General features: G+C 37.6%; 1 protein-coding gene across 5 annotated transcripts in view; it reads right to left on the reverse strand.

Annotated features, from left to right (window-relative positions):
• The window catches only part of clcn1b (chloride channel, voltage-sensitive 1b), a 52,299-nt gene that overhangs the window by 14,819 nt on the left and 12,128 nt on the right, over nt 1-25,352 (reverse strand). For 4 of the 5 annotated variants that reach the window (XM_082150277.1, XM_082150278.1, XM_082150274.1 and 1 more), the window contains exons 2-21: nt 24,959-25,178; nt 24,716-24,847; nt 14,770-14,898; nt 14,367-14,500; nt 11,372-11,449; nt 10,801-10,879; nt 8,121-8,246; nt 6,996-7,080; nt 6,690-6,791; nt 6,409-6,493; nt 5,352-5,507; nt 5,173-5,242; nt 4,770-4,880; nt 4,386-4,599; nt 4,031-4,164; nt 2,142-2,323; nt 1,844-1,925; nt 1,595-1,671; nt 293-337; nt 67-171 (exon numbers count right to left, since the gene is read on the reverse strand). In XM_082150277.1, the coding sequence (XP_082006403.1) occupies nt 67-171; nt 293-337; nt 1,595-1,671; nt 1,844-1,925; nt 2,142-2,323; nt 4,031-4,164; nt 4,386-4,599; nt 4,770-4,880; nt 5,173-5,242; nt 5,352-5,507; nt 6,409-6,493; nt 6,690-6,791; nt 6,996-7,080; nt 8,121-8,246; nt 10,801-10,879; nt 11,372-11,449; nt 14,367-14,500; nt 14,770-14,898; nt 24,716-24,847; nt 24,959-25,178 (2,346 nt within the window). Of the gene's footprint in view, nt 1-66; nt 172-292; nt 338-1,594; nt 1,672-1,843; nt 1,926-2,141; nt 2,324-4,030; nt 4,165-4,385; nt 4,600-4,769; nt 4,881-5,172; nt 5,243-5,351; nt 5,508-6,408; nt 6,494-6,689; nt 6,792-6,995; nt 7,081-8,120; nt 8,247-10,224; nt 10,304-10,800; nt 10,880-11,371; nt 11,450-14,366; nt 14,501-14,769; nt 14,899-24,715; nt 24,848-24,958; nt 25,179-25,352 lie in introns of all 5 variants that reach the window. The other variant, XM_082150275.1, reaches the window with a different exon arrangement.

Consider the following 25,352-nt stretch of genomic DNA (forward strand, 5'->3'; position numbering starts at 1 on the left):
AAAGATATAAATCCTCGACATAATACTCAGTATTTCATATGTGATCTCAATCGGATTGTGGATTACCTTATGCAGAGATGTTCTCTCAACCAGCTGAAAAGGTGAGGGGTCAACACGGATCTGATCAATGTCAATCGGCTTATCCAGCTCTTCCTCTTCCCAAGCTTTGATCTGAACTCCCCCAACACAACATAATCAGGGTCACTACGAGTGACTGACTGGAATTGATGTGCTAATTGTGTCCGTCTGTCTGGACTGCAGTGGTAATAAATAAATAAATGCATCACTCTACCTCTTCAGGAGTCATGTTATCAGCTACAGGAGGAGCTGCAGGGCTCTACAGAGAGGAATGAGAGGTAGACGGAGTGTCGGAAGCAGTACATTAATGTTTGGAGGATAACATCACAATTCACAGTAAAAATAACCCCTTGAATTTTTCATCTTGTTTTGCAAATCTAAATGCCCCACACAGCATATCTAACGCCACCTGCAGGTGAGAGCTGATAACTGCTGATGTGAAATTGTGCTCTCAGTGAAGTGAAAAGGACAAAACGTGTCACAACCCGCTTTTAAAACACAAAAATATAAAAATGCGAGATTTGTCTCCATCTAATTCAAATATGTGTTAAAAGCAATCTATTGCTTTTTTTTTTTTAAACAATTCAATTTAAATACTAGGAGTTATTGTATGAAAATATAGTAATAATATATGATAATTCAATATCGTGAATCTATAATTTTTTATATGAGAGAGAGTTTTTTTTTTTTTTTTTACTATAATCCAGTGATTCTCAACCAGGGGTCCAGGTCCCTATTTAATATTTTTCATATTATTTATATTATTAATATCATACTCACAGTTTATGTTTATAACAAAAATGTGAAAACAAACAGCCGTTGTCACAATTATAGCAGAAATACTGGAAATTGGACATGCTGTTATTAACATAAAATATTTACAATGGAAGTCTATTAGGCAAGACCGGGATAAACAAAAAAAAATTATAATAATGATATAATGTAATATATAATTAATTTAGTCACAACGTAACTATATTATCACCCAGCTCTTTATATAAATTGGATATATAAAAGTGTCCTATTACATATGCATAAAGCACATATTAAGTAAAGCGATATATATATACATATAATCTCATTGCTTGTTTTGTTGCAAAATGTAAACGGTATTATCTGCCTCGAAAGCTGCTTTGAAACAATGTCTATTGTGTGCCATATAAATAAATGTATAATCACTATATTACATTTACAATTACATTTGAATTGAATATAAACAAATACAAAAAAAATTGCTCAACAACTTTGTCTGTGAAAACCTTGGTATATCCAAAGTCCTGTAATGTCAATGTAAAGCTGATAAACCTGTAATGCATTAATAGACTTCCATTGTAGGTCCATTACTGTACACAAGACTTTGTTTGTTTTACAAAATGAGGGATAAAATGATCATCTGAAGTAATCAACAGCATGGCATAGATGATTTCCTGCTTTAAAATGCACTCATGTTTTCAGTAAGTGACACATCTCTAAGTTGTGCTGCCTTGGTAAGTGACAATCGTGTTAAAAGACACACCTCTGGCTCAGTCTGCCCTGATGAGGAAGACGAGGAGAAAAGACGATGAAGTGTCCTCCTCATGGACTGCAGGGCACCTGTTAGGATCAACTTAAACATGTCAGTGTTGATGTCACAAACCTCTTCTGGTAAACATTTAGCTGGAATCAATGAGCTCCATGAATGCATTCTAACACGAAGTATGGTGAGTTGGTGTAGAGTTGGTTGTCGATTAGATAAAACCTCTGGGTAACATGTATATGTACTCACCAGATGTGGTGTGATTAGTGGAGATGTCTGTGGTTTTAGGGGACCCCAGTGGGCCGTTACGCTCTTCAGAGACAGTGTTACCCTGTTAATCATTTTAGTTACAGTGTAAGATTAGTACACTCAGATTATTTGCTTGATTTTCAGAAAAGAACATTGATTTGGCATAAAGCTTTGCTTATTGATGTCAGATCAGAGAACTTAAAATCAACCTCTGAGCAAAAAACAAAAACAAAGACATTCTCTTAGACGGCCTTCTAGGAACAGCAGTGTGTGAGAAAACTTCTAGAGCTCCTCTCACCTTATCTCCATTCTCCTCTCCGACCTCCTCATCCACGAAGGTGAAGGACTCCCAGCTGACCCGTGACCCTGGGCTGGGCACGCCCTCGCCTCGGTTATAAACCCGCCTCTCGGCTGAGAGCCACCAATCAAAGGCGGCCTGAAGTTCACATCTCTCAATTGAGCCCAATAGAATCATTGACTCTGGGAATGGGAAAAGAATTTACATTTACATCAATTTCAAATATTTGCAGGAATCATGATCACACACACCTACACATGTTACAAGATCCTGTTGAAAAGTCTAGCTTAGTTGATCATCAGTACATATTAACTAGCTTTTTAACTAGTTAAACCAGCCAGACATCCTTGGTCAACCAGCTTCACCAGAAGGACCGTGCTGGTTGACCAGCGATGAACAGCGTGGCACAAAAGCTGTTCCAGCCTTCAAGGAAAAAAAAGGTAATTGTAACTTCTCATAATAGCAACTTTGTTTCTTGTAATTGAGACTTTATTTCTCACAATTTGACTTTATACCTTGCAATGCGACTTTGTATCTCACAATTGTGACTATTTCTCTTAATTCTTTCACCGCCATTGACTGAATTTTCCGGAAATCCATGATTTCACTGTTGTACGGTAGGGTGGGCTATTAAGCATCTTCTGAAATAGTACTAATTCTCCGGATCAAAATGTGAAGCAGCAGCAGAAACAAGCATTGCTTACGTGTATAGCGCAATCATCAAACATTAAACAGCATATAAATCAAAACTGCCAAACGGTATTGAATTAAATGTCAAACCCACAAATAGTTTATATGACTGTGCAAGGTTTGGGGGTGTTGATGGACACGATCTCCTCGGTCTATTTTCAAGATCATCGTTCTGAATCCGATCCAGACGTAGTGGTCAACAAAAACGTGATTTTGCGCAACTTTTTGTTCAAAACGTAGCTTTTTGAAACTTACCCACATTTAAGTCTTCATATAAAATGCAAGCAAGGTTCATGGCATGAAGCAAGAAAAAAATAAATAATAATTTCTAAGAATGTTCTTTCTTTTGATATATGTGACCCTGGATCTCAAAACCAGTCATAAGTCGCACGGGTATATTTGTGGCAATAGCCAACAATACATTGTATGGGGCAAAATTATTGATTTTTCTTTTATGCCAAAAATCATTAGGATATTAAGTAAAGATCATGTTTCATGAAGATATTTTGTAAATTTCCTACCGTAAATATGTAAAACATTTATTTTTGTGAGTGAATGCAGCACAATCTTTACAAATGGACAACTTTAAAGGTGATTTTCTCAATGTTTAGATTTTTTTGCACCCTCAAGATTCCAGATTTTCAAATTGTTGTATCTTGGCCAAATATTGTCCTATACATCAATGAAAAGCTTATTTATTCAGCTTTCAGATTATGTATAAATCTCAATTTCAAAAAATGTACCCATGTGACTGGTTTTGTGGTCCAGGGTCACATATTGTATGTTCAGATATTCATACATATTCTAGGGCCATGAAGGTTTTGTAAAAACAATCAAAATGGCTGGCTGGCAACTTAAAAAAAAAAAAACACTGATGGAAAAGAGTTAATTTTGACTTTATATCTGATAATCTGACTTTATATATCATAACTGAGAATGTATTTTGTTTCTTGAAACTGTGACTTTATTTCCATACTCGGAATACTTATCTCACAATTACAGTGGAAATAGTCTTCTATACTGTATCTTTGGAGGGACTTTATATCCGTTTCTCCTAATATCGCACAATGTGACTTTGTATTTTACAACTGCAACTATTTCTTATAATTGCAACTTTGTTTTTCTGACAATGTGACTTCATACACATGATTCAGATTTCTTTTCCCCCACATCATTTTTTTAATTCACCCAACACAGACCTTTTGAGTCAACGAGCGGGATGGTTTTGAGAGACGTGGACTCCAGCAGATCTTTCAGCTCTCTGTAAGTGGACTGAGGTGACAGAAACTTTATTTTCTTCACCATGATGTCCTCCACAAAGATATTATATTTACTGCCATGCAGAGAAAGAGAGAGACAGATATTTTATGTCAAGAGCCAAGGTAGTTTCTGTCCATCATTTTTTCATTTCCCTTGTGTGGGACATATAGAGCCACATCATCAAATAAACAAGTTATACTATTTGAGGGGAAACAAAGGTCAAAGACACTATCATCAATTCAGATCCAATATCGCATCTAAATACGTCAGTCTCCAGAGGTCTAGTAGATGTACCTGATGTGGCCAATGCCGAGCTCTGGGAGATAGGGCAGCTTTTTGACCTGAATGATGGAGTCATAAAGAGATGGCTGTAGGCCCTGTGCCACCATGTTGGCAAGAATCACAGCCACCATCATGGGCAGAATGTGTGAGATTTGACCCGTCAGTTCAAAACAGATCACTGCAGTTGAAACTGTGTGTGTGACTGCTCCTGTCATAGCTGCTGCCCCTACACACACACACACACACACACACACACACAGAGACAAGGACAAGCAAAGCGTCAGATTTCGACAATTTGAAAGGGGAAGCATATGAGAATTATAAATCTGCTATTATAAGAGTAAAAAGGGATTTTAGGGGTGTGAAGGATTGGCTGGAAGGGGAATATTTGCAGACCTATCACTGCGTAGCCTCCAGGCAGGATTTGATACACGATCCCATCAAACAGAATTCCGTTCGGGAAAAGCGTGGCCATGATCTCACCCACCAAACGGCCGAATGCTGCTCCTGCTTGTTTCAGAAACATTATCAAATTATCTCAGTCACATTACAATTAAAATTATGATATGTATTATCTTATTATCTAATTATTTTAACCCTATACATAAATTTCTAAGGCCTTTAAATTATCAACATGATCAAAACTTTGCTGAAAAACCTATTGCACACAATCTTCTACCTGACCTGTCCTTTGATTGATAGTTCATAAATTTTTAGCAAGTAAAATACCTCTTAGTATAATTAGAAAAACATCAAAAAGTTACATTTTATGCTTAAAAATGAGAAAAGAATGACTGACCCAATATAAAAACAGGCATGAAAGCTCCAGAAGGGACCGGCATTGTTGTAGAGACCGCAGACATCCAGAACTATGCATGTAAGAATGTGGGAGGAAACGGAAATTAGCATTCACACAGCATACGTTATGAAATATGGTTATAGAAATCTTTCCATAGCAGTCAAACAACAGACGAGCACCTTCATGACAAAGAAGAGGAGGAGGATGACGAAGACGCTGACTTGTGGGTGGAGCCAGGCAGCAGAGCGACCCAATCCGGGAGGGGCTGGTAAACCCCAGATCTTTGTCCAAGTGAAGTTATCAAATAGTGAATTAATGCACTCTCTGGGCATCAGCTGTGTGACAAAAGAGAAACCTTAAACAGAGACACGCTTTCTTTCTCTATTGCAGCTCTTTAATGGCAGTGTTGTAGCTCAATAAACTAGCTTCAAATGAAGTTGACATTCAGAAAGTGAAAACCTTTTCTATTATAGAATGGTGTTGGAACTGTGTAAGGATATTAATCTCAATTTAAAGGGGCACTCAGTAATTTTTTGCTAATTACTTGTTTTAAACAAATAATAAACAGCAAATATCCGTAATATGAATACTCGCATGAGATGAAGAATCTAGGCATCTGTCTTAAAAAAGCTACATGGTTTGGGTCACATGACCAGTCATTTCAAATGCATCAAGAGTTACCAATAACTACGATGACCCACACATGATGTGGGGGGTGGGGTGGGGGTGGACCAGATATTGTGGCCACAATTTAACTAAATTAAAATTAGGGAATAAATAAGTACAACATGGCTAATGATTTAACTAAAACAAGAGAACAAATGAATAAAGCATGGCCATAAATTAACAAGTTGTGGGGATTAATTGTTCATTTGTGTCCATGATATAAATTTTTTCTCAGGCGTGTCATGTATGAGGTTCCATAGATAACAGCAATAAGGATAATAATAATATGTGAAAAAACACCAGTGCTAGATGCTTTATAGCATAAACATAAAAGCAAATCTAAATGAACACAATATACAGTACATACACAACAGATACAAACTACAAAGATAAACAAGCAAGTGAAACGTAAGAAAACCTTACTGAGCACACTTTTAAAAGATCCATTTTAAAGCAACACTATTACACCAATAATTTGCAGTTTTTAAAAATGAGCTCTTGTAAACAAAGGAAACTGGTTAACTTTGAGTAACACTGTTCTATAGACGTCTGCTTAAAGTAAATACACACCTCTCCAGCCATGAACTGGCCGAAGCCCGGAGGAAATGTGAAGGAGGATATAATTAGTGTCACGACGCCAGGGTAAATCAACCGACTACAACAAACAAACACACACACATGTAATTAATTACCACTGTGATGGCATTACAATGATGTTTTGATTTCTATTCATTTGCAATAAAAGTGAAATAGTATAATAATAAATAAGTATAGAACAGTAAAAACTGTTTATTAAATACAATTAAAACAGTTTATTTAAAAAGAGTATTCATGTGTAATTGGTGACTTGCTGTTTTGTGAGAAAGCGTGTAAGAGCCGTCTGTCTCCTCATGATCAGAACAACTTGTCTGTTCAGATAGACAAAGAACGCCCCTAGAAACCCACATGAGATCCTACACACACACACATACACATATAGAAATATATCAGCTAAGGAACAAAAATGGCAACATCTATTTGAAGAAACAACAGTTTTACAAAACATTTTCTATGAATGCTACATTTAAGGTAAAGGTTTTTTTTAGGGGTGCAAGAACGCATGTATGATGTTTACACAAGCATACAGTACATGCACATACACTAACTCACATACACACCCGATTATTGCAAAAGCTGGCAGTTCCTGCAGGTCAAAAGGGAAGTCCATTCGGAAGTTTGTACGAAACAAAGCTGTTATCGTGACTGTGGGGGAAAAAAACAACACTTAAGTTAGGGTAACCATACATCCTGTTTAACCAGGACATATCTGGCCAGGATTTCGAGATCGCCCAAAATGCCCGGGATTCGGCTTTTGCTTTCTACAGTCACCATTCATTATGTTTACATTATTACGTTATTTGACACTGACACGTACGTGCCAGCTTTGCAGGTCATGCATTCTGCTTCACACGGATCCCGATCGAGACGAAAACACAGGAATTTTCTTAGCAATGCTAGAACGCACATCAACCGATCACTTGTTTAGCGTTCATGTAAACACTACATTTAGATTCACCAATCGGAATTAATTCAGTCCTACTGAATCAAAAGGTGTGCATGTAAACAAAAAGAATGGCGATGAGAAAGCAAAAGCCGTATCCCGGATATTTTGGGCGATCTCGAAATCCCAGCTGGACATGTCCTGGAATATGGTCACCCTAACTTAAGTCATATTCAAGCAAAATCACACAAGCAAGAGCGCGTATCAGTGCTGATATTCATAACAACACTAAGATTGAATTTGTGATATTGCTTTTATACTTGAAATAGTTCAATAAACAAGTTAATTATGAGTAATTTACATTTTAAACACAATATTGCTAGTTACTTTGTCTATTTTTGCTCCTCAAATGAAAACCATTCCAAATGAAGACAGTAAAGTAGGATAAAACTGGCTGAGTGGCTGTCTCCAAGCAACACACTATAGTGGTGTTTCATTGATGAAATATTATTCTAAATGAATCTGTAGAGTGAATGATTCAGTGACTCACTTATCTAATAGTGTAACAATGTAACCCGCAAACATCCCCACCACTAATACACAGACTGCAAACACAGAGTGATACAAAGAATGTAACGTCTCAGTGCTGCAACACTCCTTGCCTTATCAAAATTGAGGACCGGAACAAATTGTTGAATAATGTTTTTAATTTAAAGAGATCAGTAAGCAGTGGACAGTTTGACATATACCATGAAATTAATTTATTATTCATTTATCATATCTGCTTGTGTGTGTGTCTCACCAGAATCTTTGTTCCACACGGACAGCACTCGGAATATGAAGGCACTGAATGTGGCAGCAAAATATCCTCTCCAGTAATTCCTCACTGCAAAATATGTTGACGTGACCTCGATACTGAACAACACACCTGGGAGACAGAGAAAGCAAGAATAAATGTAGATGAAAAAAGAAAGTTAAATAACAGCAGAGAGAGAAGTTCAGAGAGTGAACAGAAGGGTGCAAGAGAGGTGAAAAGTAATAACAACAATCAATAAATAACATTTAATGAATAATAATAAATCAATAATTAGATTGTTAATGAACAATAACTTAAAAATATAGCTGCAAGCAGCAATGCAGGGCCAAGCTCCGAACAAGGCACCGTATTTTAAGCACAGCAAGTAGAGCAAGCATAATCACAGCAAGCAGATCAAAGTGCATCACACTAAACAGCCAAAGGCTCTACAGTGTGAATCTCAAAAGCACAAAACACAATTTTTTTGTATAAATGCACTGCATTTATTTTAAGCAATGTCTGGAACAGAAGCAACATTAGGACAATTTCTGGCCACGGTACCTCTTGCAGTCTGGGCATGTTCCACATGGGATTCAAACTAGTGTTTGAATTTTTTAAAATGTGACGATACCAGCATTTCCCTCTAGCATTTTGAATGGATTTTTAAACACCTCTGGTTGGCCATTGCGTTCACGCGCTCAGCATATATGTCTGTGGTTGGCTACAATGATCAACTCTTCAAAAACATGTTGTCTTCACCGAGCGCTGCTTTCAAACACACGGGAGTGTTTGAAAGCAGGCTTCTATCAGCGGATCTCTAATATATCCTCTGATAGACGGATCTGCTGATAGACGCCTGCTTTCAAAAGCTCCCGCTTTTAGTTCTTTCTGGAGGTTACACGGGTCATGAAATGGAAAATCACAACGTCCTTGACATTTACACAATATAAGAGGTTACTCTTCAAAGTATCATACCACAAAGCTAACTCCCCAGTTTAAATTATGAATTTTTGTAATTATGAAAATCCTTCTGGATCTTTTTTCCCACCCGCCAGGATTTGAAATCGGTAGAATCGTGACATCACTATTTTCCTCTACACGCTCAATATGCGTATGTAAATCAAGGAGGTTTTCTCATGACTCTTTCAAAAGAACAAGTATTAGAAATACATGGCTGAAGTTTATTTTTAACAAAATGCCCGAGTGATTAAACAACAAAAGTTTAGTTTGTTTGTGTCATTTCACACCAGACTGTTTTCTTACTTATGCTATACGTGCTGACGTTTTAAAAAAAATATTTTGTGCTTAAATCTACAGCAGTGACAAGTATTTTGTCCTCTGACTGAGACAACGCCGTTAGGTACATTTATTTATAATCTTTAAGTGTGTTTGTAATAAATGTTTAGCTATTATGAGACCAAGTGTGTCACTGAGTGCCGCTAGTCAAATAAGTCAAATCATACTGTACATGGATTAACAATGTTTTCTTGAGGTGAATAATATATTGTGTGAAGAAAGCATAATCAAGTTGAATATAAGCTGATGTAGTTTATGCAGTACGTATTTCGATACGTGGATGCTGTATGATTAAATTCATGCCAGTGGGCATTTAAGGAATGGCATTTAAAATAAGGATGGAACTAGATAATCTTTTACAAATATTTTAACTTTTTGGTGCTAAAAACCTTGCTTATGTTATAAGCTAACCTCCAGAAACATAATATAAAGGTCTGAAAATGCATTGCATGTCTCCTTTAAGCGAAGTCTTTTATCATCATCAAAGATCTTAAGATCTTAATGAGAGAAAAAAAAATTAAGTTATGCACGCTCAAAAGGAATTTACATACACAATTTCACCCACATACACTTAGAAATCCACATTCACTCTCTAAAAGTACTTAAATGTTTTAGCACACTCTTTATCATGCTCTCCTCTGAGTATACACACTGTTTAAGATACATAAAACATGCACAGCATATGAATTTATAACACCCGGGTGCTTTTAACTATGAAGAGTTGATGAGGTTAATTATTCAGCAGGCATCAAGCTGAAAGAGAAGAAAGAGGAACTGAAATCAACAGGGACAGAAAGAAGGGGAGATTTTTTACCTCCAAGAGGAGTCCCGAAACAGCAGCCCACCCCAACAGCACAGCCTACTGTCAGTATGTCTGTGTAACAATAGGGGTTCTACTGACGCCAAGACAGAAGAGAGAGAGAGAGAGAGAGAGAGAGAGAGAGAGGGGGAGAGAGGGAGTTTGAGGTGAAAGCAAAAAGGAGAACAAGGGTGTTAGAGGGGAGGGAGATGAAGGGATGTGAAGAGAAGAATAGATTTGGAATGTCAGCGGGTACATTGCGTGGGAGGGAGAGAGAAGTAAAGATGAAAGAGAAATAAGAAGAAAAAGAAGAAAGAGTACAGCCGAATGGAAGGAGAAATAAAGGGAATGATGGATAAAAAGAAGCAAAGGAAAAACGAAAGGATTAAGTGAATAAACAATTTTGTGGATTCGTTCAATGTCGCAATGAAAGGCAAACCAAAGCTTTACACACATACCAACTAAGCACAAACACACTTAACAAGAGAAAGGAGATGAGAGAGGAATAAATATTATGTTTTGAACTCTGATGTAGAGTGCATATACATGGTACTACGCAATGCATGCTGGGTAAAAGTGGGCGTGACTTGCCTCCCACTGGGGCGGCGAAACAGGTGGCCACTCCCACCGCACAGGCACACACCAGCAGATCCTGAACATGGGCACTATTCTGGGTGATTTGGGTGGGGTTAAAATAACAGCATCAGGACACACACATTCAAGACGCATGCCAAAAAATACCATCACTATTATTACAGACAGACGAAAATAATGAGGTATTAGGGGAGAGACAATGAGACAGGGATAAGATGAGGATACAGGGAATGAGAGCAGAGAAATATGCAATTAGTATGTCTCTAGAATATATTTAAATTCATAAACTTTAGACACGCACACAGATTGTAATATTAAACTGAGTATAACATTCTAAAGCAGTTCTTAACTGTTGATCAGAGACCAGTTTTGGCATCTGTCTACTCATAAAATAACCCGTGATGGTTGAGGGAATTTATATGCCAATGAGAAGTAACTTGATCCTAGATCAGCAATTAAGGTCAGCAGCTTCAGTAGAGTAACTCACATATTAATGCCACACACACACACACACACACACACACACACACACACACACACAAACAAGCTCACAGGGTCTGATTTTTACCTCATACACACCGGTGAAGATGGACATGACTCTGCTCAGCACTGCTGCACATATACTGGCAATATGCACAAAAGGACCCTGAGGATTTAATAGATCTTATTAATCAATAAAACTGCAGCAGATGAATAACGTTCTGTATCTATGAAGAGAATTTATGTAACAAAATTAATTTCTCTGAATTCAACAAAGAGCTGCAATAATAGTGATAATTAGTGCAACCAGTTAGCAATATATCTGAACTAATGACAGACAGATAGAGAGGCAGACAGACAGACAGACAGATAGATAGACAGACAGATAGATAGAGAGAGAGCATTATATAGACAGACAGACAGATAGATATAATTATATAGACAGACAGATAGACAGACAATTATATAGACAGACAGACAGATAGATAGAGACAATTACATAGACAGACAAATTAGATAGACAATTATATAGACAGACAATTATATAGATAGATACAATTATACAGACAGACAGACAGATAGATAGATATAATTACATAGACAGACAGATTAGATAGATTCAATTATACAGACAGACAGATAGATAGATAGATATAATTATATAGACAGACAGATAGATAGAGACAATTATATAGACAGACAATTATATAGACACAGACAGATTAGACAGATACTGTAGATACAATTATATAGACAGACAGACAGATAGAGACAATTATATAGACAGACAATTATATAGACAGATAGACAGATAGATAGAGACAATTATATAGACAGACAGACAGACAGACAGACAGACAGAGACAATTACATAGACAGACAGATTAGATAGATAGATTCAATTATACAGACAGACGGACGGACGGACGGACGGACGGACGGACGGACAGACAGACAGATAGACAGACGGACAGAAATAGACAATTATACAGACAGACAGATATAATTATATAGACAGACAGACAGGCAGACAGACAGATAGATAGATAGACAGATAGATACAATTATATAGACAGACAGACAGACAGACAGACAATTATATAGACAGACAGACAGATAGACAGATAGAGAAAATTATATAGACGGACAGACAATTATATAGACAGACAGACAGATAGATAGACAGATAGAGACAATTATATAGACAGACAGATAGATAGATATAATTACATAGACAGACAGATTAGATAGATAGATTCAATTATACAGACAGACAGACAGATAGATAGAGACAATTATATAGACAGACAATTATATAGACAGACAGACAGATTAGACAGATACTGTAGATACAATTATATAGACAGACAGACAGACAGACAGATAGAGACAATTATATAGACAGACAATTATATAGACAGATAGACAGATAGATAGAGACAATTATATAGACAGACAGACAGACAGACAGATAGATAGATAGATAGATAGAGACAATTACATAGACAGACAGATTAGATAGATAGATTCAATTATACAGACAGACGGACGGACGGACGGACGGACGGACGGACGGACGGACGGACAGACAGATAGACAGACGGACAGAAATAGACAATTATACAGACAGACAGATATAATTATATAGACAGACAGACAGGCAGACAGACAGATAGATAGATAGACAGATAGATACAATTATATAGACAGACAGACAGACAGACAATTATATAGACAGACAGACAGATAGATAGACAGATAGATAGAGACAATTATATAGACAGACAGATAGATAGATAGATAGATATAATTACATAGACAGACAGATTAGATAGATAGATTCAATTATACAGACAGACAGACAGATAGATAGATATAATTATATAGACAGACAATTATATAGACAGACAGACAGATTAGACAGATACTGTAGATACAATTAGACAGACAGACAGACAGAGATAATTATATAGACAGATAGACAGATAGATAGAGACAATTATATAGACAGACAGACAGATAGACAGATAGATAGATAGATAGATAGATAGATAGATAGATAGATAGATAGATAGATAGATAGATGGATAGATAGACAATTACATAGACAGACAGATTAGATAGATAGATTCAATTATACAGACACACAGACGGACGGACGGACGGACGGACGGACAGACAGATAGACAGACGGACAGAAATAGACAATTATACAGACAGACAGATATAATTATATAGACAGACAGACAGGCAGACAGACAGATAGATAGATAGATAGATAGATAGATAGATAGATAGATAGATACAATTATATAGACAGACAGACAATTATATAGACAGACAGACAGATAGATAGACAGATAGAGACAATTATATAGACAGACAGACAATTATATAGACAGACAGATAGATAGACAGATAGAGACAATTATATAGACAGACAGACAGATAGATAGATAGATAGATAGAGACAATTATATAGACAGACAGACAGACAATTATATAGACAGACAGACAGATAGATAGACAGATAGAGAGACAATTATATAGACAGATAGAGAGACAATTATATAGACAGATAGAGAGACAATTATATAGACAGATAGAGACAATTGTATAGACAGACAGACAGACAATTATATAGACAGACAGACAGACAGACAGACAGATAGATAGAGACAACTATATAGACAGACAGACAGATAGATAGATAGATTCAATTATACAGACAGACGGACATATAAGTGGAGGACAGATAGATAGATAGGGGATTTACAGTTAAAGACCCAAGTTTTCCCCTTCACTATCTAACAATAGATAGACAGACAGAGAGATGTATAGAGACAATTATAGACAGACAGATAGATAGACAATTAGATATATAATAATTAGACAGACAGATAGATAGATAGATAGATAGATAGATAGATAGATAGATAGACAAGCAGTCAGTCAGACAGACAAAATCTTCATAAAAGTTAATATTTGTTACAGTTAAAAAAATTATAATAACTTTACTTAATTCATTAAATGTTATACATTTATACATATAAAATATAATAAAATAAGTAGAAGAGGTCCACCTCCTTCCCGATGGGCATTCCACTGCCCAGACCAGCCGTAAGACCAATGACTTTAGCCACAAATGCTTTGAGTGTCAGATACTCCTTTAACACCACACCTCTGAGGATGGTCTTGAGTTCAGGGATCCCAGAGCCTGAGGGACAGATAAAAGAGAGAGCGTGAAATTAATCTATAAAAACACAAACATCATTTTACGCAGAGTGTAGATCCTGTCACAGCGATTATTAAAGATTTTGGAAAGCGGGTAGGACGATTTGATGTATTGTGGGTGGTTGAGAAGGATTGAGGACACAAACTAGACAAAGATTTGTGACACTGTGAACAGAGATGCAAATAGAAATGTGGAAGGGTAAAGGACAGAGAATATAGGGAAATAAAAGCAGGAATGAAATAAAAGCATACCTATAGCTTGTGGAGCGACCAGATGACAGAAAAGGGATGCAAACACGATGAGGATGATGGGATATGAGACCCAGGCCAGATACTGCAGAGCCACATTCCCTTTCAGCTCTCCATACATCCACTTATATGCTGTTAGAGAGAGAGGTAGAAGAAAAGTTAGACTATAAGTGGGGAAGGAAAGAAGTTTAATATTGAAAAAAAAAGAAGAAAAATTTGACCATAATTTGTTATCTGATTAACAGGGTTACAAGTACAACAGAAATATGTACTTTCATACAATTAGCATCTCAGTTAAAAGTTATGAAAGACTTTCATTACTAACTATTAACCCTGTAAAGCCTACTGCATCATATTTAATACACACATTTCTAAGGCCTAAATTATCAACATGATCCAAAACAATCTTCTACTGTACATGCCTTCTGTCATCTGAATTAGAGTTTATACTTTTTTTTAGCAAGTAAAAAGCCATTTAATATACAGTACTTGTAAAAAAAAATTCACCTACAAGTCATGTTACACGTCTATTTGCTGTGAAATCTTTACTGATTTTCATAAAGTAAACATAAGAATATATTTTATATTGTTAGCGATATTTTAAGATGAATACTTACTGGACTGAAGCACTTAGGTTTACTTGATCATCCATTCATCAATTTTAGAAGACTTGTGTAAAATGCGATTATCAAATATGACACATCAAGGTTTTGAGGAACATTTATTTGTTCATCTCTCAATCATCATTGCGTTACATTTTATGTTTTGACCCCCACAATAAAAACTACAGAGCTTTGATCATAAAACTAAGCATTTAAATATCATCTTACTAAGACATATTATTGGGAGATATAGAGTGACAACTGATATTTATATGCATTTTATGTAAGTGGTCTGCTATACTGTTATAAAGACCTCATTCATCTTACATTTGGCTATATCAGCAACTGCTCCAATTTCATTCGGTATTTTTGGTCATTTTGGGCCTCTGAATAAAATTAAGCTGTTTTTTTTCTCCATATTCTCCTATATCGTACTATAATGCACCATAAAAGCATGATAACATATGCAAAACATTTTTTTACTAGATTTATTTTTATTAAGATTTTGTCTAAAGGTTCAATAAACTGTTCCATTTCTTAGAATGTGATTTATTCCAACTATTCAGGAAATGTGGACTATTATTTCATGTCAGACTTTACAGGGTTAATTATTTAAATAGTGGCTAAAACCAGTTAAAGTATTTATTCTACCCAGCTGCTAGTCCTTGTTAGATGAAGCAGTCGAACAACAGCAGAGCACATCAGTGTGTGAGTGTTTACTTTTCCCAGTAGATTTTAGCGCGGCTCTTTGTTGCTAGGAAACTTTGTTTTTATTTACTGTGTATATTGTAAAACGCGCGCCCGCGTAGCATTTGTTTGTGTGTCGTTGTGTTTCGCTTAGCTAAATAGTAGGGTGTGGCCAAAGCCAGTTAAAGTATTTATTCTACCCATCTGCTAGTACTTGTTAGAAGAAGCAGTCGAACAACAGGAGAGAACATCAGTCTGTGAGTATTTAACGTTACTTTTCCCAGTAGATTTTAGCGCGGCTCTTTGTTGCTAGGAAACTTTGTTTTTGTTTACTGTGTCTTACTCTGGTAGCACGCGCGCCCGCTTGGCATTTGTTTGTGTGTCGTGACTTTTGAGTTTCCTTGGCTAAATAGTAGGGCGTGACCTGCTGTATTCAATAACGAGGTATTAAGCGTGTATAAAATAGGTTAGTGCAACGCGGCAGCCCTCGTGTGAAGACCGAAGAGTGTAAAGACCAACGACTCAACCTGTGCGACTCCACCGAGCAAGGACACTGACAAGGCACTTGAGTATTAATTTATTGTTGTTTATTTAATTTTCTTGTTTCCTTTCTCTTCTACACAACTTTCATCTCATTCTGATCTTTCTTACACTATGTGTTTTCAAATCCCTAATATTACTAACATGCGTAAATCAAATATCACACATTGGAGGCAGTACAATCCTAACAACCTGCGTACCTTTCCGGTGTCTTCTAGTACTATATTCTCTTTTCCTATTGGTCTCTGGAATTGCCAGTCCACTGGTATTCCAGTCATTCAGATTCAGGTCTCCGCCTACTGGCCCTGACTGAGACCTGGATCAGACCAGAGGACACTGACACACCGGCTGCCCTCTCCACTAACTTCACTTTCTCACACACCCCTCGTCTGACTGGTAGGGATGGAGGTACTGGTCTGCTCATCTCAAATGATTGGAAATTTGTAGGGCTGGTCCGAATGCCATTTTTTGAGCTTCGAAGCTTCGGTAGTAATGAACATCGAATATTCGAAGCTTCGGAGAGAGGGGGCTGAACATATTCTTCTCTCTAATAAAGGCAGGAATCTCTATGTGTCTGTCTGTCCGTTTGCATTTTGATTATTTCGAGAACCGTTCATCCAATCGACTTCAAAAGGGAGTGCAGTGTCGCATTTGGTGCAATATAGATGGAGACGCGACACGTTCAGAATTAATAAACCTTTAATAAACTACAGAACAACGCGAGCGGGAAGCGGCGCACCTCACACGGGCAGGGCTTATATGCTCTGAGAACGGACACTGCACTAGTGATATTAAACACATCTTCCCCATGAACAACACAAAGTAAATACACTTGCACGTAACACACACACACACACACAGGTCTGTTAACTTAAGCAATACTTTTAATAAAGTAGTCTAATATTTTTTTGACTAGCAAATTACTGACACAGTAAAGGGTAGATTTAAATAAAGAAAAACTAAATTTAAATAAAGAAAAACTAAATTTAAATAAAGAAAAAACTAAATTTAAATAAAGAAAAAAAACTAAATTTAAATAAAGAAAAATGAAATTAAGTTAAATTAAAAACTAGATTAATTTAGATTGATAATAACGGGTAAAAAGTTTAATTAATTTTGTTTCTATTATTCTATTTTCCACAATGTCAAAGCAACGCAGCTTAACCCAAAATACAAGCTCAGGCATGCACTTCTGTCCACACAAACTCCGCTGTTCTGCACTCTAGACAGAGAATATGTTGCAGGAACACTTTAGTAGGCCAAGAAGAAGCAAATATATTTATTAAGTATACAAGGTGGGGTTCTTTCAATTGTCCATCCTATTAAAAATGGCTAGGCTATATAAGATAATTGTAAAAAAGAGTATGGTATTTCGTCAGATTTTATAGTGTTGATTTCGAGGGGGATGCCAGGTGTGCAAAAAAACCAACGAATATTCGAACGTCAAATTTTCAAATCGAATACCAACCCACCGAACGAATATTCGGGTCCAGCCCTATAAATTTGACCATTTACCACCTCTGTGTGACGACAGCTCATTTGAATCACATTCAATTACCATCACTAGCCCTAAAAAAATCCATTTTGTAGTTGTATATCGTCCCCCAGGTCAGCTTGGCAGTTTCTTGGAGGAGCTTGATGTGCTGCTCTCATCCTTCCCTGAGGATGGTACTCCTCTCATAGTTCTTGGAGACTTCAACATCCACCTAGAAAAACCTCAGGCTGCTGATTTCCACACTCTGCTTGCCTCATTCAACCTCAAACGAGTATCTACTGCGGCTACTCACAAATCAGGTAACAAATTGGACCTTATTTACACACGCTACTGCTCCACTGACCATACACCGGTCACTCCACTGCACACCTCAGATCACTTCCTCCTCACTCTCAACCTCAACCTGCCTCATCCACAGGTCACCTTTCAGCGAAACCTACGCTCACTCTCACCCTCTCGCCTATCCTCTCTGGTTTCATCCACACTTCCTCCTCCTGATCAGCTTTCAACACTAGATACTAACAGTGCAACTTATACTCTTTTCCCCACTTTAACACCCTGCTTGGACAACTTCTGCCCCCTTTCCTTCAGGCCAGCCTGCGCCACACCCTCTGCCCCCTGGTTATCTGATGTTGTCCGTGAACATCTTTCTAAACTCAGGAGTGCAGAGAGGAACTGGCGCAAATCGAAAGATCCTACTGACCTTGGTCTTTATCAATCCCTCCTCTCTTCCTTCTCTGCTAATATCTCTACTGCTAAAATGACTTACTATCACAACAAAATTAACAATTCTTCTGACTCTCGCATGCTTTTCAAAACCTTCTCTTCTCTTCTCTTCTCAACCCTCCTCCATCAACCCTAACAGCTGATGATTTTGCCACATTCTTCATAAATAAAACAACTACCATCAGCGGCCAATTTACCAATCCACAAAGTGACACACACATTTTACCCTCCTTCTCTCTGCTTTCAGAGGCAGAAGTCTCCAAACTCCTCCTTTCCAATCGCCCTACCACCTGTCCGCTTGATCCTATTCCCACTAACCTACTTCAAGCAATTTCATCCTCAGTTGTAGCACTCACACACATCATAAACGCCTCTCGTCACACTGGTACCTTTACCACAGCATTTAAGCAGGCTCAGGTAACCCCACTGCTTAAGAAACCCACTCTAAATCCAGCACATCTGGAAAATACAGACCGGTATCTCTTCCATTCGTCGTGAAAACACTTGAACGAGTTGTTTTCAACCAGGGGCTCGTTCTTCGTACGTTGCTTATTACATCCGAGATCAAATGACACATCCAAGATGATATCATCGTGCTAATCATGATCTGGCTAACTCGGTTCTTCGAACACACTTGCCGGATATGATTAGTATAGCTGGATTGAGTTATCTGAGATAATTGCGCGTTCATGCGCTGGGTTAAAAGGGGATATGTATCGATAGTAGAAACATTGATCAGCAACGCTGCTATTGGCTGTTCAGCGTGGCCAAAGAGCGCGCTCAGTTTTTCTCCTCAGCAGAGCAAGAACTAATAGTCGAAGTTAATTCGGAATTTTAATGTTTAATTAAAACGCCAGGGAACACCTCAAAGTCTACAAAAGCCAGGAGAGAGGGCTGGCAAAAAGTAGCAGACAATTTAAATCCGTTAGAAGTGGCCATGTTAGATGTTTTTATCACTTATTAGCCTATATTTTTGTATTTTAATAATTGCATAATTACTTTATTCATTGTAATGTCAGAGTCACCACACTAGAACATGGGAACAAATAAAAGTGAAGTACAAAAATATTCTACATAATGGTAATTTTTTGTTATATTATAGTCTCTTTTATAAAAGGCACTGTTAAATAAATGGTTGTCTGTTTATAAAAGCAACCAAGAAAAAGGCTGAGAAAAAAAAAGAAAAGATCTTAGTAGCCTACACTGTAAAATAATTTTTGCTGCATTAAATTAAGGCCGTATAGTCATTTCAACTGTTAAATCTTGAGTAATGATGAATTGCTTTGACTTGTGAAAGTGAAAACTGATAAACTTATGTTAATGTAAAATATTTTGCCATGAGTTATTGATCACATTTTTCCCGAGTGTAGTTCATTGTAATGATATTGTGTTTTCCTCTTTTGTGCACTTTTACATAATACACCAACACTTGTATCTGTTCCCAAGAAAGTGGTGGCTGAAATACAGTATGTGCAGTAAGTGGACATTTTCAAATTTTCCAAAGGAAAGAAAGTATAAGACTTTGTAATGTCCATTTGTTTCCATTGCACTGGACAGTGAATAAACCCTCTCAGATAACTGTCATATGGAGGAACTAGCCTACCTGCAAGTGCATAAATAACTTTAATTAATTTATACTTGTATGCTTTATGGCTGCAATATAAGTTGCAGGATTCCACATCTACAGAAAGGCCTACAGAAGAGTCTGCACAGAGAGAGGAGACATAGGCCTACAGGTGGGCAGTGTAGAGCCAACTTTTCCTTTTTATTTGTTGCATGAGGCATGTGTCTAATATCTCTTGTTGCAGGCACTTGACCACTGGCTTTTCTTTACAAAGAACAATTGAAATAAAACTCAAGGAACTAAGCATATTTGTCTTTTATTAAACATTTAATGAAAAGTGGGGTTTTTTTGGCAATGTTGTGTAATATGGCACATGCAACAATGTCACAGGCCCTGTCAGGTGTGCAACCCTCAGACTTTTCAGACACTGAAATCTTCCCTTTAGCCAAAGTTCATTTCATTGTGTGCCCTTGTCCTGGCTAGAGCTGCATTGTAACTGGTTTGGGTCAGGGAATGGGGTCATAAAACACCTGTCTGCAGGCAGGAACATGTCATAATCACCTATGAAAAAATGCAGTTCTGTTAGGATCAGCATAAGTGTATGTAATACAGTGAGCTTGATATTTAATTGTGGAACTTTTCTGACCACTTTCAAATAATGTGCATAAATGTGAATCTCTGAAAATTCTTAAGTAATGCACAGATCCTGGCCATTTTGCTTTCACATTTGTGATATGGAAGATTTTAGTCAACTGCCTTTTTTTTATTTGATATAATATTATTAATCTGGAATATTAAGAATCCCAATAGTAACTGGGCTGCACATTTACATTGTGAACCCCCTTTCTGTTCACATAAAGGAACCCCCTTTCTGTTCTTCATTGAGGCCTTGATGGCAGTCTATGGTAGCCTATAGTCTATGGTACCAATCACGTTAGTGAAGCCTGAGTGACATACTGTAATCGGCATGGTCATGATTGCATGATCTTCATAAAAAATTATGATAGCCTAAAAAAAAAATTTGCTTTAAAAAAAAACTGCTTTACAACATTGGGTCTTCAGTGGCTTGGAAATGACACAAAAAAACCTAAAACTGTTTTTTAAACCTAAAAGCGCCAGGTAAACTCCTAATGACACGACAGACAGCACTTTCCATCAAGTTCTCCGGATCTCCAATAGTGTAAAGGAAAGAGCCACTTGCAAATAATCTTAGGGCAATGCAAACAGTTTGTGCTGTAGTTAAAGCCTGACTCCGACAAGTCGAGAATAAATGTGCGTTTCCAACAAATTAATAATGTAAACGACAATCTCACGAGTCACGAGAAAAAATATACATCTCAGAAAGTGCTCAGAAATCGCGCTGCGCTGGACTTCCCGTATCAGCTCCGCTTAAAAAAGCCGCAATCTAATCCTGTTTACATGAAATAAGCCTGCTCCCGAGCAGGTTTAAGCTTACGGACCTGTTGCTATGACAGCAAGTCCAGGATGAGCTTCGAAGAACCAAACAATCCAAGATCATGCCAAATCGTCAACAATCAAATCCAGCTAACTGAGTTAGCGACGTACGAAGAACGGGCCCCAGATCTCTTCCTTCCTTACACAGAACAACCTCTTGGAAAACAATCAGTTTGGTTTCAAAAGCGGACAGTCATCTGAGACTGCCCTGCTCTCAGTAATTGAAGCTCTGAGACTGGCAAGAGCAGCTTCCATATACTTTATACTTTGTGTTTATACTTCATTTGATTGTTACGTGGTGTCATAGTGTATCATTGAAGTATAACTTTCAAAACGCTTTGAATTGTTAGTTTCGGTAGTCAATGTAAATGAGAAATGTTTACTCGTTCTCCGTGTTACCTGGACAGAGAAATTCATGTTTAATTATCAGCAAAAGACCGCCGGATTATGCAATATGTCATACATACATAAACATTTACATACATATCTAAGAATACACACTTTTTTTTTTGTTTGGTTTGGTAAGATTTTTTAAATGTTTTTAAAAAGAAGTTTCTTATGCTAAGCAAGGCTGCATATATTTGATTCCAAATAATGTAAACATTTTGTGAAATATTTACATTGTGAAATATTATTAAGATTTAAAACAACTTTATAATGTAATTCCTGTGTTGGCAAAGTAGAATTTTCAGCATCATTACTCCAGTCTTCAGTCACATGATCCTTCAGAAATCAGTCTAATATGCTGATTTGCTGCTCAAGAAACATTTCTTATTATTATCAAAGTTGAAAACAGCTGTGCTGTTAATATTTTTGCGGAAAGAAAATGTGTGATACATTTTTTTCAGGATTCTTTGATAAATAGAAAGTAAAAAAAAAAAAAAAAAGCATTTATTTGAAATACAAATATTATATAACATTATAAATGGGGATACACCGAATTGAAAATTCTGGTCCAAAACTCTGACTGAACTGACTGATTTTGACTGTACACATTTTTTTAACTGTATAAGTTAACACTAAAAACAGCATTTAAGTAAGAAATTGAATCATCAAATGAAATAATAAAACTGCATATTCCTCACTGTATGAATGAAACGTATACTGATTGCTGCCCTTACAGCTTCCATGCTCCGAACCGTAGTTGGGAGCTAGCTGGTCTCAACATAATAACTTGGCTCGTGGCAGGTAACTTGCGTCAAGTGGTCCGGGCTAACAGAGCCTAAGCACAAAACAGTGAGGCGTCGGTTGGTTGCAACAATGAACTCAGGCTTTATTACTCACAGTGGTACACGTTCATGGGCATAAAAGGCACTTTGCTTGCTAGCATTTAACTGGAACATAGACTACGTCACTACTACATTCGCACTGTAAACTTAGACTGATTCCCCCGCAACACTTTGTTTACACTACGTAAAACCCACATGGCCCACTACGTCACACATACGCGTTTTTTCCAACAAGCCACCAGAGTGAGGCAGAGATTGCAACATGATTCTTATATAGACTGTTGTCACTTTAAGAACTACAGTAATGTAGGGAAAAATCTAGAATATACTGATACACATAGAATAAGACGATAAAGAGAATTGAGTTAAGTGCACGCGCTGTGGCAGCTGGCTGTCTGTGCATTGCGCTTAGACGTGTACACTTGTCAAATTTAAACTGGCAAGGCGCGCCGCCGCATCTCTCATACACAGTTTGCGGCTGAAAGCGGCTGAAATCACACTAACAAGTCTTGCGGGTGTCGTCAATGGATATTGCTTATATTGGATAGCATCCTCGATGTCGGATTAATTTAGCAAGGTGATCTGCGGTGAAGGTGAACATCACAATAACAACTAAGGGGTGAGTGGAACTTGTTTACAGGACCTGCCATGGTCACATAAATGCCACAGTCATTTTGCAAGCAGGTTATTTGGCCCTTGATGGCATCGGAGGTGTTATATTCGCTTGTTGGACAGATCACAATTTTTGAATTTTTGCAATGCAATAAGACCCCCCTCTCGATCTGTTATGCTCTTGAGATGCCATTTTGCTGGAGCTCTCAAGGTAGCCTATCATGCCAGTGATGTCACGGACCGTTGAAGCTCAAGATGGCTGCGCCCTAGTAACAAAAAAACAAACTAATATCACTGTTTTCCCCCCCTGTAACTACTTCAGCAGTTTTAAGTGTCCTACCACAAATAACAATGATAACACATTTGTTATATCATCTTTACTTCCTATTTCGTTTCAGTTCCCCTTTAAAGCTGCAGTCCGTAACTCTTGGTGCTCTAGCGGTTAATAAACAGGACTGCATGCGTCTTGCGGAAGAACATTGTAGCCGGAGCTACTTCTCTCTGTTTATGTCTATGACGAGTCACGCAGGTACTAGGCTACTCCACAGTGGTACGACCCGGACCAGTCTTAAATAGTCCGAAAATAAACACTTATTATAGGTGTATACTGTAGTGATTCAGGATAAGACAAAAACACGTTTTGGAAAATGGATTCATGATGTACTCGCTTATATAAATTTTGTACATTTTAAACACAAAAAAAGTTACAGACTGCAGCTTTAAGGCGGCGGGAGTCCATTTCTCCTAGCAACGAGCACAAATGAGAAATTCACATTCTCTCTGCTTGCAGTGCATCAGTCACCCTTGTCAGGAAAGTAAGAGTCAGAGAACACAGAAAAACACAGTTTCTTTTGAATCATACGGTATCAATTTAGTACAACTGCGTTCAAATCAGCAGCGAACCGTATCGGAGTTCACATGAACTGTACCCCAGACCACCCTTTTTAGGTAGATTCGGGCACGGTTGGTGGGTCCGCAACAAAGGTGCTAGTGTAAAAGCTCCCTAAGTGTCATCAAATAGGCATATACTGTGATATACCTTGTAGGCTCTTGGCACTGGCATAGTCCATGCTCCAGCTAACCAGAGCCATAGTGAGACCCAAAAGAACCAAGAAGATCCAGTCCTCCCCCAGCTTTGTCACCATATACCTCTGGATACGGCCCAGACAGTCTGCAAAGCAAACACATTCTAAGGGCTATTCACACTAGATATTTTACCTGCACTTTAGAACAGTGCATGTAATTTTTAGGTAACCAGAATGAGTTTTTTTTTGGCACTCACCCTGGCATTTGGAATAGGGACGTGGCTTCTTTATAGAGGCGGAGGGGCTTAAACCTGGTGTCATGGGCCCCACATCCAGGCTGGCATGATGTGCTCGGCCATGGCCTCTCCTGGTTGCCTTGGCATTGCCGGCATGCCTCTTCCGTTGCCTTTCAGTCAACAGACGTGTGGCCTCCCGTCTGGCAACATTACCCAGCTGCTCCCGGTATTCCCCGTACAGCTGAAAAAGACAGAACGCGTTTTTCTACCAAAACAGAAATGACACTTAACCTACATTGATCAGCAAAGTGAAGAAAATCAATGGAGGTCAAATCTGCTGTTACTGCAGTGTAAATGCATGAATTGAGAATGTGTGTAAATAGTCTTTATGATATAGATATTGCAATTTAGTAGT

The sequence above is a fragment of the Leuciscus leuciscus genome (genome assembly GCF_965113295.1).
Source record: "Leuciscus leuciscus genome assembly, chromosome: 20".
NCBI lineage: Eukaryota > Metazoa > Chordata > Actinopteri > Cypriniformes > Leuciscidae > Leuciscus > Leuciscus leuciscus.